At 39.4% G+C, this 16772-nt stretch overlaps 1 protein-coding gene across 1 annotated transcript in view; it reads right to left on the bottom strand.

Annotated features, from left to right (window-relative positions):
* Positions 1-16772, bottom strand: part of LOC124353510 (disco-interacting protein 2-like) — a gene marked incomplete at its 3' end in the record, with an annotated part of 307439 nt that overhangs the window by 64118 nt on the left and 226549 nt on the right. Inside the window, 1 exon segment of the mRNA XM_046803412.1 lies at positions 13294-13401. Coding sequence (XP_046659368.1) covers positions 13294-13401 — 108 coding nt within the window.

Below are 16772 nucleotides of genomic sequence, written 5' to 3'. Positions count from 1 at the left end.
TTGTTACCACACTGTACGCTAAGTTGGATTACTGTGTCACTTGTATTGTACCCGATTTTATGCTGCACACAGGGTTAACTCTGGCGACCAACAACTGTAGTTATCATCTACTTGTTTACAGTGCTTCTACGACATTGTTACCACACTGTACGCTAAGTTGGATTACTGTGTCACTTGTATTGTACCCGATTTATGCTGCACACAGGGTTAACTCTGGCGACCAACAACTGTAGTTATCATCTACTTGTTTACAGTGCTCTACGACATTGTTACCACACTGTACGCTAAGTTGGAATTACTGTGTCACTTGTATTGTACCGATTTATGCTGCACACAGGGTTAACTCTGGCGACCAACAACTGTAGTTATCATCTACTTGTTTACAGTGCTCTACGACATTGTTACCACACTGTACGCTAAGTTGGATTACTGTGTCACTTGTATTGTACCCGATTTATGCTGCACACAGGGTTTAACTCTGGCGACCAACAACTGTAGTTATCATCTACTTGTTTACAGTGCTCTACGACATTGTTACCACACACTGTACGCTAAGTTGGGTTACTGTGTCACTTGTATTGTACCCGATCATGCTGCACACAGGGTTAACTCTGGCAACCAACAACTGTAGTTATCATCTACTTGTTTACAGTGCTCTACGACATTGTTACCACCACTGTACGCTAAGTTGGGTTACTGTGTCACTTGTATTGTACCCGATTTATGCTGCACACAGGGTTAACTCTGGCGACCAACAACTGTAGTTATCATCTACTTGTTTACAGTGCTCTACGACATTTGTTACCAGTACTGAACCCGAACAATACACTGTACGCTAAGTTGGATTACTGTGTCACTTGTATTGTACCCGATTCATGCTGCACACAGGGTTAACTTTGGCAACCAACAACTGTAGTTATCATCTACTTGTTTACAGTGCTCTACGACATTGTTACCAGTACTGAACCCGAACAATACACTGTACGCTAAGTTGGGTTACTGTGTCACTTGTATTGTACCCGATTCATGCTGCACACAGGGTTAACTCTGGCGACCAACAACTGTAGTTATCATCTACTTGTTTACAGTGCTCTACGACATTGTTACCAGTACTGAACCCGAACAATACACTGTACGCTAAGTTGGGTTACTGTGTCACTTGTATTGTACCCGATTCATGCTGCACACAGGGTTAACTCTGGCGACCAACAACTGTAGTTATCATCTACTTGTTTACAGTGCTCTACGACATTGTTACCAGTACTGAACCCGAACAATACACTGTACGCTAAGTTGGGTTACTGTGTCACTTGTATTGTACCCGATTCATGCTGCACACAGGGTTAACTCTGGCGACCAACAACTGTAGTTATCATCTACTTGTTTACAGTGCTCTACGACATTGTTACCAGTACTGAACCCGAACAATACACTGTACGCTAAGTTGGGTTACTGTGTCACTTGTATTGTACCCGATTCATGCTGCACACAGGGTTAACTCTGGCGACCAACAACTGTAGTTATCATCTACTTGTTTACAGTGCTCTACGACATTGTTACCAGTACTGAACCCGAACAATACACTGTACGCTAAGTTGGGTTACTGTGTCACTTGTATTGTACCCGATTCATGCTGCACACAGGGTTAACTCTGGCGACCAACAACTGTAGTTATCATCTACTTGTTTACAGTGCTCTACGACATTGTTACCAGTACTGAACCCGAACAATACACTGTACGCTAAGTTGGGTTACTGTGTCACTTGTATTTGTGTACATACACAGGGCTAACTCTGGCATGACAACAGTTTACAGTCTCACTCTGTACAATCTGAATTATCATCTACTGTGTTTACTGTGAACATACACAGGGCTAACTCTGTGTAGTTATCACTTGTTTACAGTGCTCTACGACATTGTTACCAGTACTGAACCCGAACCATACACTGTACGCTAAGTTGGGTTACTGTGTCGTTGTGTTTGTGTACATACACAGGGCTAACTCTGGCGACCAACAACTGTAGTTATCATCTACTTGTTTACAGTGCTCTACGACATTGTTACCAGTACTGAACCGGAACCAATACACTGTACGCTAAGTTGGGTTACTGTGTCGTTGTGTTTGTGTACATACACAGGGCTTAACTCTGGCGACCAACAACTGTAGTTATCATCTACTTGTTTACAGTGCTCTACGACATTGTTACCAGTACTGAACCCGAACCATACACTGTACGCTAAGTTGGGTTACTGTGTCGTTGTATTTGTGTACATACACAGGGTTAACTCTGGCGACCAACAACTGTAGTTATCATCTACTTGTTTACAGTGCTCTACGACATTGTTACCAGTACTGAACCCGAACAATACACTGTACGCTAAGTTGGGTTACTGTGTCACTTGTATTGTGTACATGCTGCACACAGGGTTAACTCTGGCGACCAACAACTGTAGTTATCATCTACTTGTTTACAGTGCTCTACGACATTGTTACCAGTACTGAACCGGAACCATACACTGTACGCTAAGTTGGGTTACTGTGTCACTTGTATTGTACCCGATTCATGCTGCACACAGGGTTAACTCTGGCGACCAACAACTGTAGTTATCATCTACTTGTTTACAGTGCTCTACGACATTGTTACCAGTACTGAACCCGAACAATACACTGTACGCTAAGTTGGGTTACTGTGTCACTTGTATTGTACCCGATTCATGCTGCACACAGGGTTAACTCTGGCGACCAACAACTGTAGTTATAATCTACTTGTTTACAGTGCTCTACGACATTGTTACCAGTACTGAACACGAACAGTACAGTGTGCGCTACGCTGGGTTACTGTGTCGTTGTGTTTGTGTACATACACAGGGCTAACTCTGGCGACCAACAACTGTAGTTATCATCTACTTGTTTACAGTGCTCTACGACATTGTTACCAGTACTGAACCGGAACAATACACTGTACGCTAAGTTGGGTTACTGTGTCACTTGTATTGTACCCGATTCATGCTGCACACAGGGTTAACTCTGGCGACCAACAACTGTAGTTATCATCTACTTGTTTACAGTGCTCTACGACATTGTTACCAGTACTGAACCCGAACAATACACTGTACGCTAAGTTGGGTTACTGTGTCACTTGTATTGTACCCGATTCATGCTGCACACAGGGTTAACTCTGGCGACCAACAACTGTAGTTATCATCTACTTGTTTACAGTGCTCTACGACATTGTTACCAGTACTGAACACGAACAATACACTGTACGCTAAGTTGGGTTACTGTGTCACTTGTATTGTACCCGATTCATGCTGCACACAGGGTTAACTCTGGCGACCAACAACTGTAGTTATCATCTACTTGTTTACAGTGCTCTACAACATTGTTACCAGTACTGAACCCGAACAATACACTGTACGCTAAGTTGGGTTACTGTGTCACTTGTATTGTACCCGATTCATGCTGCACACAGGGTTAAATCTGGCGACCAACAACTGTAGTTATCATCTACTTGTTTACAGTGCTCTACGACATTGTTACCAGTACTGAACCCGAACAATACACTGTACGCTAAGTTGGGTTACTGTGTCACTTGTATTGGTGTATAGGTCACTCACGAACACCCGAATTTGAGCTGCACACAGGGCTAACTGTGGTGGTAATATCACTACTATCCCACACTTATAAGTGTTAAAACACTTTGTCCCCACTCCATCCAATTAAAGTTCTTAGTATTGTTTTATATTTAATGCGTATTAAACCTATTTATTGTTGAATTTAAATATTATGTGTAGGAATAGAATTACTTGTATGTAAGAGTTTTAACTTTTCATTTAATCAAGATAAAGTATATTTCTTTTATTACTTCCAAAATTGTAAAGAAGTAAGAGAGCACAAAGTTGATACAAAAATGCTGATTTAGCAGCTGATTACTGGGAACAGCAATCAGTTTTCTATCACTGATTTTTGTTTAAATTTATCTGCTGCCACTACCTGCTGCGCTACGTTGATTACTACCGCTTTTCCGTTTACACGATATTATTGCACTGTTTACAGTGGCCTGGCCGACTATATGTACTGTAGTAACGAGAGGGGGGTGGGGGTGTTATGGCAAATCCCTGCCGTAGTATTTTAACAAGCTAGTGATTGTTTAAGACATGAAAGGAAAACAAATAACACCAAGTTTGGCTCGCTGACTGGCTGACTGACAAGACACATTTTCTTGTCAAGGGAGAACTAACAACTTCTCAAACGCGAATACACTACTTTTACTTTGCTGTCTGTCTTCAAAATTGTATCAAAATATGAAACACACTTGTCACTACCTGAGATTCTTTTCAATAAAGTGACATACTGAATTGAACATTACGTGTCTGTATTTTATAATTCTGGATAAACTTACAAATATCCTAGTTAAATGTTCTTGTAGGGTTATTTACTTTGCGGTCACTAATGGTTGTAGTCTAGTCCGCTGGGTGAAGAGGACGCGGGAACAAATGGTCGTAGTCTGTAGTCCGCTGGGTGAAGAGGACGCGGGGACAATTCGTCGCCTAGTCTGTACTCCGCTGGGTGGAGAGGACGCGGGGACAAATCGTCGTCTAGTCTGTACTGCGCTGAGTGGAGAGGACGCGGGGACAAATGGTCGCCTAGTCTGTACTCCGCTGGGTGGAGAGGACGCGGGGACAAATCGTCGTCTAGTCTGTACTCCGCTGAGTGGAGAGGACGCGGGGACAAATCGTCGCCTAGTCTGTACTCCGCTGAGTGGAGAGGACGCGGGGACAAATCGTCGCCTTGTCTGTACTCCGCTGGGTGGAGAGGACGCGGGGACAAATCGTCGCCTAGTCTGTACTCCGCTGAGTGGAGAGGACGCGGGGACAAATGGTCGTCTAGTCTGTACTCCGCTGGGTGGAGAGGACGCGGGGACAAATCGTCGCCTAGTCTGTACTCCGCTGGGTGGAGAGGACGCGGGGACAAATCGTCGCCTAGTCTGTACTCCGCTGGGCCTGAAGGCTCGCCAAACTCGTCCCATAAAGAACAAGTCGGGTCCGTAATGAATTATTTATCAACTGGCCGGGGGCTCCTGGAATGCTGTCTTGGCCGGAAATGAGTCAAAGCCAGTGTAAGTCTTCGGTCCCAAGAAGGCGGGTTCTCCTGTGTCCTGATTTAAACCCGTATTACAGATATAGAGAACCTTTCGCTTTTAATGTGCTCTCAGTATTGCATAAGCGGTGTTTGGCCATCGAGTCAATCATGAGGCCCGGATCGTGACGCCGATGATTCGCCATTCCTTGTTATTCTTTTTGATATCGTACAGTAAAATCAAGTACTGTTTAACTTTGATGGCTGAATCTTGCGTAAAATGTGTATTAACCAATGGTGTGTGGTTACATAATTTCGCTTAGCCTACATCCGTTATATCAAGATAAGAAATACTGTTTTACGTTGCCAGAAGTTGTAAGAATTCTTACTTTAACCTCATTTACCCGTGAAGTCTAATGACAGAGACTTTTATAGTGGTCGATTAGGAATATTGTAGTGCACTACTAATTTTGCTATGTCATATGAGGCGGCCATCTAATGTCACTCATACAGGATCCACACATGTCCGACGGGAGAATAGTAACCAATACGGGACAAAACCCAGGAGAAACAACATAACAGAATGAAACAATCTAAACAACTGTGTTAAATTGATGGGAAATTAATCACTCCCCCCTGCTCCCTAAAAGTATAAAAACATCGAGAAACAAAGAGCTCATTTTAAACGCCTTTTGAACACATTCCTGGTTAATAATTTAACACTCTGATGACATCAGCCAGGTTATTAAGATTATCTCTGTGTGACTAAGACATGTTTAACAGAGTATTTATGTGTTTGTCCGAATATATGAAAATTAATTGTACGTAATACTTGCAAATTTTAAATCCTCACGATTAAATATTGTAATGACGATTAAGATCTTACAACGGTTTACAAATTGTTGACTCTTTGGAAGGTTTATCTCACAGACAATTAAGATAATCTACAGATATTTACATGCAGCTATTTTTATGTATGTAAGATAGTTTCTTAATAGTTTATTTGCCAAAGCAGTGTTACCTACTCATGAAAATGATAAAAGAATTATTTCAATGGATCAATCACGGTTTATAATGTCATTGTGTGTCCAATGTTGCCCGGCACGCCAAACAAAGGGCGACGGTTATTCTACGACCGAAGTTACGACCCAGTATAGTCCCCGACTCACGGACACTATATTGGGAAATTCGATCCCAGCAATTTCCAAACAATGTGTGATTACCTCCCACACGAGGGTCGACCTCAGTACGCCGTATTGTGTGTGGTGATACCGAGGTCTACCCATCCTTACTGAAGGCCACTTAGGTTATTGGTACCTCGGCTTCTCACGGTTTCACTCGTCGGAGTACCCACACAATGGAGGTGACACCCACTGCGCGTTACACTCATGGCCGTGTCACCATGACGGTACATTACAGTCAGAATACGCAGCTGGACAGTTTGAGTATGTCTAAATCAGTGTCCTTGTAAATTCGTAATCTTAACAAACAAAAGTCCAGACGATTTATTTCAAGGTCAATCAAAACTTTGTAAGAAATTTCTAATTAACTATTATTGTTGAAAACAGCACACAAAAAGAACGGTCCTTACATAGTACCAGGGGCGGATCAAAGAAAGAGTACAAGGGGGCCTTGGCCCTCTCCGAGATTTTCAACAAAGTAATTAATCACTCTCATTTTGTAAAGTGTACTGTACTTAAAATTAAACAAACTTTGATTATGAGTGATTATTTTTTCCAAACATGTTTTTTTTTCTTGTATTAAAATGCAACATTTCGAGTTACAATAAAGATAGTGGTAAACTAAAACAAAGGCGACCCACCACGAAAATCAATTTTACTAGGATCCGCCCTTGCCTTGTACAAATGGATTGCCTGATGTCTGATTAGTTAATGTAGTTAGTTAATATCTATAAAGTACTACGAAGTCAGATATTAAATGATCTTGTTTAAATGTAAACACGAAAAAAACGAATATTTCAATATTGTAAAGAAAACGTTTAATTAAAGTGTGAAAGGGCTAAGAAATATATATTTTTATAGAATGGTTTACAGTACATTTATTACAAAAAAATCATGTAAAATCTAAAAGCGTGATCTTATAAAAACAACCAACCAGGTAGGTTACTTGTGCCAAAATGGTATGATAACCCATGGAAAATTTACCAAAACTGTTTCCATATTACTGCAGTAAATCTATGCTTATATAGAATCACTCTTGGTGTTTTGCACGTAAGGCCTACTCGAGGACTGTTTTACATTAAAACTATCCTTCAAAAATAAAAAGGCTTTCCAATCTGAGTTTAAAATGATTTCAGTTGAGACATAAAAGGGGTGAACGACAAATGGTCCTGACATTCATTGTTTTATTTCCTTCCATATGTTGTATACATTTTAGACAGTGTGAGGATAACATTTTACACATTTGCAATGTATCGGTTAAAATACTCTGCACGAGTCGTTCAATTAAAGTCCGCTGCACGCCAGTTGTGAATGAATAAAGGAATGCAACACGTGTTGTATAACATACAGTGCAGGGCGTCCAGACCGAAAATACCAAGACAACAACAGATCATTGCAATATGAAATCAAAGAGGAAGATTGAGTTTTTTTTTTCTAAACAACGAGGACTATAAATGAACAAGCTTACGTACTTAGTAAGTGAATAGGAAACGTACAAGAATAGTCATCAGAAAATAAAATGTATTGTTTAATGGAAGTGCAGTATCTTTCCATAAAAATATGAAAACGAATTTACAAAAACCCCAAGTTCCTTAAAAAGAAATTGAGACGTTAAATTTCACACCGTAGGTTTATTCACGTTGATTTATAAAATACTTTATTCGTACAACATATGAGAGCAAAAACGGCTGGTCTTCAGAGGGTAATGCAACAATATCAAGAACAATTGGTGAAATAATTATGTCCAAGTGAACATATTTAACGCATCCTATCGTAATTTGTAGACTGATTGCCTGAATGTAGTCTTGGTAACTGTTTCTGGATTACTTGACGTGGGATATCTGTATCCGGAAACTCTAGACGTGTTGGGTCCGTCACTGTCTTACTTCCGGTCTAAAGCAACTTCTGGTCTTTGAACCCTCTCGGACTATGGAACATTTCGGTCTCTGGAAGAGAGTCGAATTGTGGAAGATTCCGGCCTCCAGCTATGAGCTCTCTTCCTTGTTAACAGTATTATTGCAATATTTAATTATTTCTAGAATCGGGTTCGCCATTTTATGATGAAATAATATTTTGATTGGGAAACTAATTAACACTTACATCCAACATTTAGTAACGGTTACAGCAACACTTGTAGTTGTAAAATAGAAACGTAACCGCGGAGGCCCGGAGAGCTTTGGAGGGAACGTCACGATTTTTAATTAGAGATCAGTTAGCGAGAGAAAGTGGTCTGGGTCTGGAGCCCTACGGTACGGTCTGACCCTGCCTGTCTCCCACGACCTTGGCTTCCATATATCATGTAATTTCCGACTGGACAGCACAGCACAGCGTAACGTGACGCTAACTACACGCCTGCCCGCTACCGGCAATTAACTTTTCATCAATTCGTTACCGGTCGCGGCTCGAACTGTGGTTTTCGACCTGATTAAATGTGGTACAAACCGACCCTGCCCCATTCTGGTTCTAACTGTGACTTCCGAAATATCCCACTAGGATACGAGGATTTTCCCCATTCGCTCTGTTATACGAGATGAGGTTGCACCACAACCGTCTACAAAAAGACAACAAAAACAAATGTGTGGTGTTTGAGAAAGTAGCGCTATTACTACTATTAATTTATTACTGGTAAAAGATTTTTTGTCCAATCCAAAAAGATTCCATTTCACAAAATATAGCATAAATACAAGAACTACAATAACATATTGATTACAACTACAAGGTAGTTTCCCCCAAAGTGGAATGCAAAATTTCAAATATATAGCTTATGTCATCCTCGAGATGCCCTGCGTGCAGATAGACAACAGACCAACAAATGTACACAAAAATGACGCTGAGCTAAATTCCATTGTTGAACATTCACCTTCATACCACTCATTCTCGTATATTTATAGTCGAAGTTTCATATAAAAATTGAAGTTATCGAATAAAATATTTCTTGAGATGTCTTGTCATACGATGTATTCAATAGTAGTATTTAATACAAGTTTTAAAAACATAAAAGTGCCGGTACTACAACGCAAGATTGCGCTAAAATCAAATTTTTTACCGACTTTTAACATTGACTTTCACCACTCCACTGTTATATTCTTAATCTGTGAAACAATTGTCACAGGTTAAAATCTCATATGATTGTACGCTACTCTGTGTTGTTTAAACATTTATTCGTATATTTTATCGTTGCCATCATGGTTACCCGCAAGGCCAATGTAAGTATAAAGATATTCGGTAATGTTCGCCCAAATCCCACGGAGTGGCATGCGCCATCATCGAATTCGATATTGTCTGTGTAGAAATGAGGCTTCATGTGAAATTTCAAGACGATAGGTCAGTTCGTTCTGGAGATGTCGTGCGGCCAGACAGACAGACAGATAGAAATGATCCGGTGTCTTAGTGACGGGAACGTAAGGAACTACATATTATTGAGGTTTGGTGTAAGATGGCAGCGAAGTGCGGGACAGATTGGAGAGAAGTAGCAGCCCGACCACTGATAGATAAGCCAGTGGCCACCATGAATGCTGAGCAGGTAAGGTGGCATCGAAGTGCGGGACAGATTGGAGAGAAGTAGCAGCCCGACCACTGATAGATAAGCCAGTGGCCAGCATGAATGCTGAGCAGGTAAAATAGCAGCGAAGTGCGGGACAGATTGGAGAGAAGTAGCAGCCCGACCACTGATAGATAAGCCAGTGGCCAGCATGAATGCTCAGCAGGTAAGATGGCAGCGAAGTGCAGGACAGATTGGAGAGAAGTAGCAGCCCGACCACTGATAGATAAGCCAGTGGCCAGCATGAATGCTGAGCAGGTAAGGTGGCAGCGAAGGGCGGGACAGATTGGAGAGAAGTAGCAGCCCGACCACTGATAGATAAGCCAGTGGCCAGCATGAATGCTGAGCAGGTAAGGTGGCAGCGAAGGGCGGGACAGATTGGAGAGAAGTAGCAGCCCGACCACTGATAGATAAGCCAGTGGCTAGCATGAATGCTGAGCAGGTAAGGTGGCAGTTATTGCCGTATAAATCAATAGCGAGCCAACACCGAGGTGCGAGCCGCAAACTTGGCTTACACCAGCGATACTGAGCCCCCTCCCCCCCCTTTCAGCTCCCGCAATTCATGATCCCCTGATTTCTCGAGCGAAAAATATTATTAGACGCAAATTTGATAATTTTTGATAAATATTCTGATACTACTGTGTTCATTGCGCTCACTTATTGAAAGTTTACCAGACCGCAGCTTAGAATGTAAAGCTTACCATATTCACACGCCTACACATTAAAACCATAAAGTATTACGATATGGTGAAAATCATTTTGATGATGCTACTTTTGCGAACTTTGAACGGGTTTAATTTAGGACCAATAAGTATTTATGTATATAATTATAGATATAGAAAGTAATAAAATATATATACGAATTCTTCTTAAGGGATGTATTAATCAAAACCAAAATATCTTTTTTAATTTCATCTAAAAAAGGCTTAACTGAAGAAATAATACACATTTTAATTGGAACTATTTAATTAGTGTAGTTAGTTAAACAGGGTTTCACCTTATTTTGGAGTTACAACGATTCTTAGATTTATATTTCTCTGTTTCTACTGTTGTTAAGTACATTTTAACGTATTAAAACGTATTACGACTTATAAGTACGCCACGCCACGTGTTGAGTAAGAAGCTTCGATCATGTCTTAAGCTAATTTCATTCTCGAGATGCTCTGCGAATTGAAAGACAAACAAGACACAAAGGAAGTTTTTACAGCCACCAGAGAAATTCTGCCAGCCTAACGAGCGATAGACTTTAATGACACTCATTTAAATCGTATATGTAAACAGGAATCTTCATCGAACTAATCTTGTCTATGTAGAAATTAACTTACAAGCAAAATTCAAGGATTGCATGAATTCAAGATATGCTTCGGAACCTCTGTAAAGCCTAAGCCACGTGCCCATCATCAAACCCGACGTTGCCTACGTAGAAATTACACCGCATGCAAAATTTCAAGTCCACAGCTAAATTCATTCTCTAGATATCATAATAACGTTGTTCCTCCATAATATAAAATACAATTTCACTTTAAGACTAATTTGTTTCACATTGGCAGTTTTATATATAATTTACAATGAGATACATTGCAACTGGCTGCACACATGTACGATATGTGATCGGTCGTCTTGTCTCCGATTGATCGGGGCAATAGTGGATACCCCTCTTGGCATTAATTGAAATAGCTTGGTCGCCGTAGGATTCCTTCCGCCCACTTGGTTCTGAGTCCCTCTAGTATGAACCTCCTACGTGGAGTCACTAGTTCCAGCACCTGATTTGAGTCGCTTGTTTATTTAGTGACAAATCTTTCGAGATATTGTGCGGACAGACAGGCAGAAATGAAAATGTTCCAGCTCCTTGAATAATAGGCTTCGCTAACGCTCAGCCAACAAAAATGACAAACATCTCTTCGGTAAATCTTCTAATTAAACAGGAGATATTGAATGATCCAGTTACAACGGTCGACGGTAACCTACAACAAAGGAGTGATCGGGTTACAATGGCAGTTTAAGTACTGTAATCTGTTGAGTGTCCCTGGAGGAAGGGCAAGTGGATAATAGCAGATGCGGCGCGAGGCTGGGCTGCCGACGCAAGGGGAGAGGCTACTACTGTACTTTTAGCAAATTCATTTTTATAATACAAGACCGTCTCCAGGAGTTTTTAATCAAGCTCATCGTCTATGTATTGTAATATATGTCCTACTACGATATCTCGATACCAACAATTAAATGGAGTGTTCACCTTTAGGACAGATTCTCTTTGATTGTTTAATCAAGAAATTATTAATTGATTTAAAAATACAATGTTACAGATTTTGACACTGTGTTACTTTACAAAAATGCATAATTTTATGCATAAGTAATGTAATTTGTTCAGGGTTTTCTCAAACCACTATTGTTTTCTCAAACAGTTTTCTATTAATACTCAAATAGTAAGGTTTAAAAAATCAAATCATTTTCTTATAATTTCAACTACATAACACAGTTAAAATGGTAGAAAGTGACAATACAACAACAGAGCCACCACTCTCTTTGCAGAGCAGAATCGTTCTTGCAGTGGCTTCTGAAGAGGAGCCTTATACTTTTCGGTTAAAACCGCCAAGGAGCCGGAATTTATTATTTATTTCCAAGGAATGACAGGAATAAGATGAGAAAATTCCAATGCGTGATCATCATTGACGTCGGGATTAATTTTGGAGCGTGTCACAAGTCCTGGAGATGGACATTTCTCCAGATGACCATTGCAGATGTCAACTTTCAGAGTCCACGAGACCTTTGACCTGATACAGTAAAACCGGATGCGTTTTGGATCCATTAAGAAGATTTTTAAATTTGATGTCAGAAATACTGATATTTCAGAAATCATTGTCGCATGTAAGTATTGTATTTAAATAATCATAATACACGCATCTACCTCATGGTTACCAATGTCTGGGATTTTTGCAGTGGTCGTCAATGACCACAAAGATGCTAGGTAACAGCTCAAGGTCTAGAAAATTGTTACCGATGTTGCTCCCTATACGCAGCGAGACGTTATTCTGGACGTATTTCCAGACACATTTTGTTGCAGACATACAGGAAATCTGAATATTAAAATACGTTAGCTTCGTCTTAGAGAAACACTGCACGCCAGACGCGGGTTGTAGGCAACGACGTACGTAGCACCCGGGGTCTAATAATTAAAGAATATTTAATATTAACTTGATATGTTTAATTAACAACAACATTTTAATATACGGAAATAGGAAATGTATTTGTAACAATTACATTTACAAAAATACTTGATTCATAAAATCATAACACTCAAAAAATTGCCATTACTACTTTCCATGTATTTTACACATGTGTTATTTTATTGAAATTTTACCACTAAAGAGAAAATAAACAAATAATAATGATGAGCATACATACACCAGTAAAGATTACAACTAACCACAAGCGTCCCAAGCTCTCCCCCAGAACAGTAAGACAAGCGAAGCGGGAGTTAGCTGCTGAGTTACCTGAGTGGTAGCGACTCTCGTTCCTGGTGAGGCGACGATTGCCGCGGCGACGGGCCCTCGTGTTGGGGCTACTCTGGGCCTGGGCCGGGCCCTGGCTGGCTCCTCGCACTGTTACAACACAGAGCCTCAGACATGCTGCACATCCTCGCCACAGGTGCGTCAATACCAGGCTTCTGGCGCTCACCACGGTGCGGGGTAAGGGACTAGGGAGTGTCGTCACACATACTTACTGAGGCAGGGGTGACAAGTCGAGGGAATGATAAATACTGTACCAACTCTCACATCCCTCAACAAGGAACTGGGGAGTGTCGTCATGCCTACTCACTGAGGCAGGGGTGACAAGTCGAGGGAATGATAAATACTGAGGCAACTGACATCCTTCAACAAGGGAGTCTGGTGGGGTGTCGTCATGCCTGCTCACTGAAGGAGGAGTGACAAGTCGAGAGAATTCTAAATACTGAGGCAACTGCCAACTCTCAACAAGGGACTCTGGTTGGGTGTCGTCATGCCTACTCACTGAAGGAGGAGTGACAAGTCGAGAGAATTCTAAATACTGAGGCAACTGCCAACTCTCAACAAGGGACTCTGGTTGGGTGTCGTCATGCCTACTCACTAAGGGAGGAGTGACAAGTCGAGGGAATGCTAAATATTGAGACAACTCTGACATCCCTCAACAAGTCTACAACTCTGGCGGGGTATTGTGAAACCTACTCATTGAGGGAAGAGTGACAAGTCGAGGGAATGCTAAATAATGCAGTAACTGCGTCTTCCCTTAACAGGAGATTCTGAAGATAAAATATGATAATTCCAAAATAGAGAGCTATGAAATAATCCAAACGCACTGCTCGTACTTTTTAAAATGGTATTGCACATATAGCCTGGTTAACCAAGTACCTATGTAGAGAAGAACGCACGAGAAAACAAAAACGTTCTTCATAGCAAAATGTTCAATGATATATATTAATAACCATTAACTCTTGCGGATAACAATAACACACAGCTGAATACGAGCTTACGTGGGGAACATAAACGACCTAATACACAAATGCCAAAAAACTGACCAATTCCATGAAAGTAATATATCTTAATCAAGTATAGCAGACTTGCGTTTTCCTTACTAATCAAAGGTGTACATTAATGTAATTTCACTATGAATAAATAATTTAAACATTAACATACTGCGTCTTAATGTTATAATTGACTTATTATTTTGTTATTATTAAGTTTAACTTTCTTGAAGATAATTCCTTTACAAATAATAGTTTCAATGTTACTCCTGAGACCGCTATAACGTAACAAAATAACTTTATCTGAGGTGCGCCCGGTTTTACGAGCTGGTCCCTCGTGTAGTAATCAAGCTGACTGCAACTTGTATACAAACTAATGTTAACCTTGTTAAACATTGTTATCACAATAAACTTATAATGGCCAAGTTAAACAGATTAAGAAAATATTAATTATCTCCAGTCTGATAGAATCAGAACTTTAGTCTACATCCAAGCATTAACCTGGTTTCCATAAAATTAAACTTTTTACACCTGAATGTTTTTTAATTTAAAAGAAAACTCGACGCCTACAGTATTAAATTTAAAGTCTTCTAAGTGTAATAAAGTTAGGCCTTAATTAGCAGGCATAATCACCGCTCCGCGATAAGAATGAAAGTTACAAACGTTGATAAATAACGTAAGTAATCCTTATATATATATATATATATATATATATATATATATATATATATATATATATACACACATACACCAAACTAGCATCTTTGTCATGGGGTATATTTAACTACACACCAGATGACATGACTGTGTGCAATGTGTTGACATCATTAGTTTATTTTGCTAACCATTAGTATTTCTACTTACTTATTTATGTTTACCCGTACACGGTAAGTTTCAAATGTCCCCTCGTTTCACATTTTCCCACATTTCTTCATATATCGACCGCGGACTAACGCTCATCGTTGTCGAGTAGCAAGTGCTTCGTTTTAAATTAGTTCATATTTTCGGCCGCCACCTAGGATCCGGATAAATGTTTAATTTTAAAGATGGTGTTGCAATAAATGATTTCAACGTATTTCTTAACTAAACACGATCCTCAATTCGCTTATGCATATGTGTGTATATAATTTCAATAAACATCGAATCACAAAAAGTACTTGCTCCGCCAGGACTCGAACCCGGATCTCTCACTTGCCGGGTGAGTACACTACCCTTACACTACAGAGAACTTACGTTTTGCGGTTCAATTATTTTATTTGGCCGTTTCTGTCAGATATGTGTTAAAATAACCAAACTAACATATGGCCAGAAGCCAAAATACCTTTCAAACTACTTGTACTGTATTTACATAAGTTAAATTTGTATAATATATAAAATATAATATCATATATTTATATATACATAATATATATTTTATATATATATATATATATATATATACACTTTTCCAAGTAGTTCAAAGTTTCTAAAAACACAGAAACCAAAGTTCGTGTTTTAATTTTTTAGTTCCCAAAATTTGTGAGTTTCAGAATCCTTCATCAGAAACACACTGATTTAATTAAACAAACAAACAGAACCCAAACCAAGAATTTAAAAAAACATAACCAAAAAAGAATTTTAACTAATGAATATCATTATATATATATATAAAAATGAATGTTTGTATGTTTGTCCTTTATGGAATCGTGAACTATTGGACCGATCATGATGAAAATTTGTACGTATATGTATTTTTCCACGGAGAAGGTTTATAAGCTATGCCCATCCCTTTCCCGATTCAGGATTCCGCCCCACTGGTTACAGAAATACCCATAAGAAATGCATTGCAGCAAACATATGTTAACGTCTTTTCAAATTTTTAATCAGCTGTTCTTTGTAAACATATATTACACTTATAGTTTTAAAGCATAGAGTAATCTTAAGAGAAACGACAAATTTTGTTTAAAACTGTTTTTGCAATCACTGTTAAACATAGACTTTACTATCCAGATAATACAATTCAAATTTGACGTAAAAATTCACCTTTAACTGCAATATTTATTTAATATAAACCATGCTCATGCTTGATCAGAAGAGTAATGCAGATATCATAATTACTATCTTACGTTGGCTACAAATATAAAGAATGTTATAAAATCAACCTTAGTTGTTTTTTTTGACAGAAGTATGGTTCTCAAAACTCCGTGTGTACATATTCTCTCGATCGAGACAACAAAGCAAGCTCAATCGTGGCATCGGAGATATAACTAATTTAATCTAAAATTTATTATAGTAAAAAAAAAAATTTACTAAGTAATATAAGGACTTCGGTTCTTAAGATTTGCGTGCGAAGCCGTGGGTAACAGCTAGATAGAGGCAGGAATATGGTACATACCTTCATAATACGCCCAAGAGGCTCACGATGGAACGACTATCAATTATCTCAGCAATGTTTAGAATGTGATAGAAAAAGAATAAGTGAATATAGTGTAC

The sequence above is a fragment of the Homalodisca vitripennis genome, chromosome 1, assembly GCF_021130785.1.
Source record: "Homalodisca vitripennis isolate AUS2020 chromosome 1, UT_GWSS_2.1, whole genome shotgun sequence".
NCBI lineage: Eukaryota > Metazoa > Arthropoda > Insecta > Hemiptera > Cicadellidae > Homalodisca > Homalodisca vitripennis.
The sequence above is the reverse complement of the archived record's forward strand: the minus strand, read 5'-3'. Positions and strand labels throughout refer to the sequence as shown.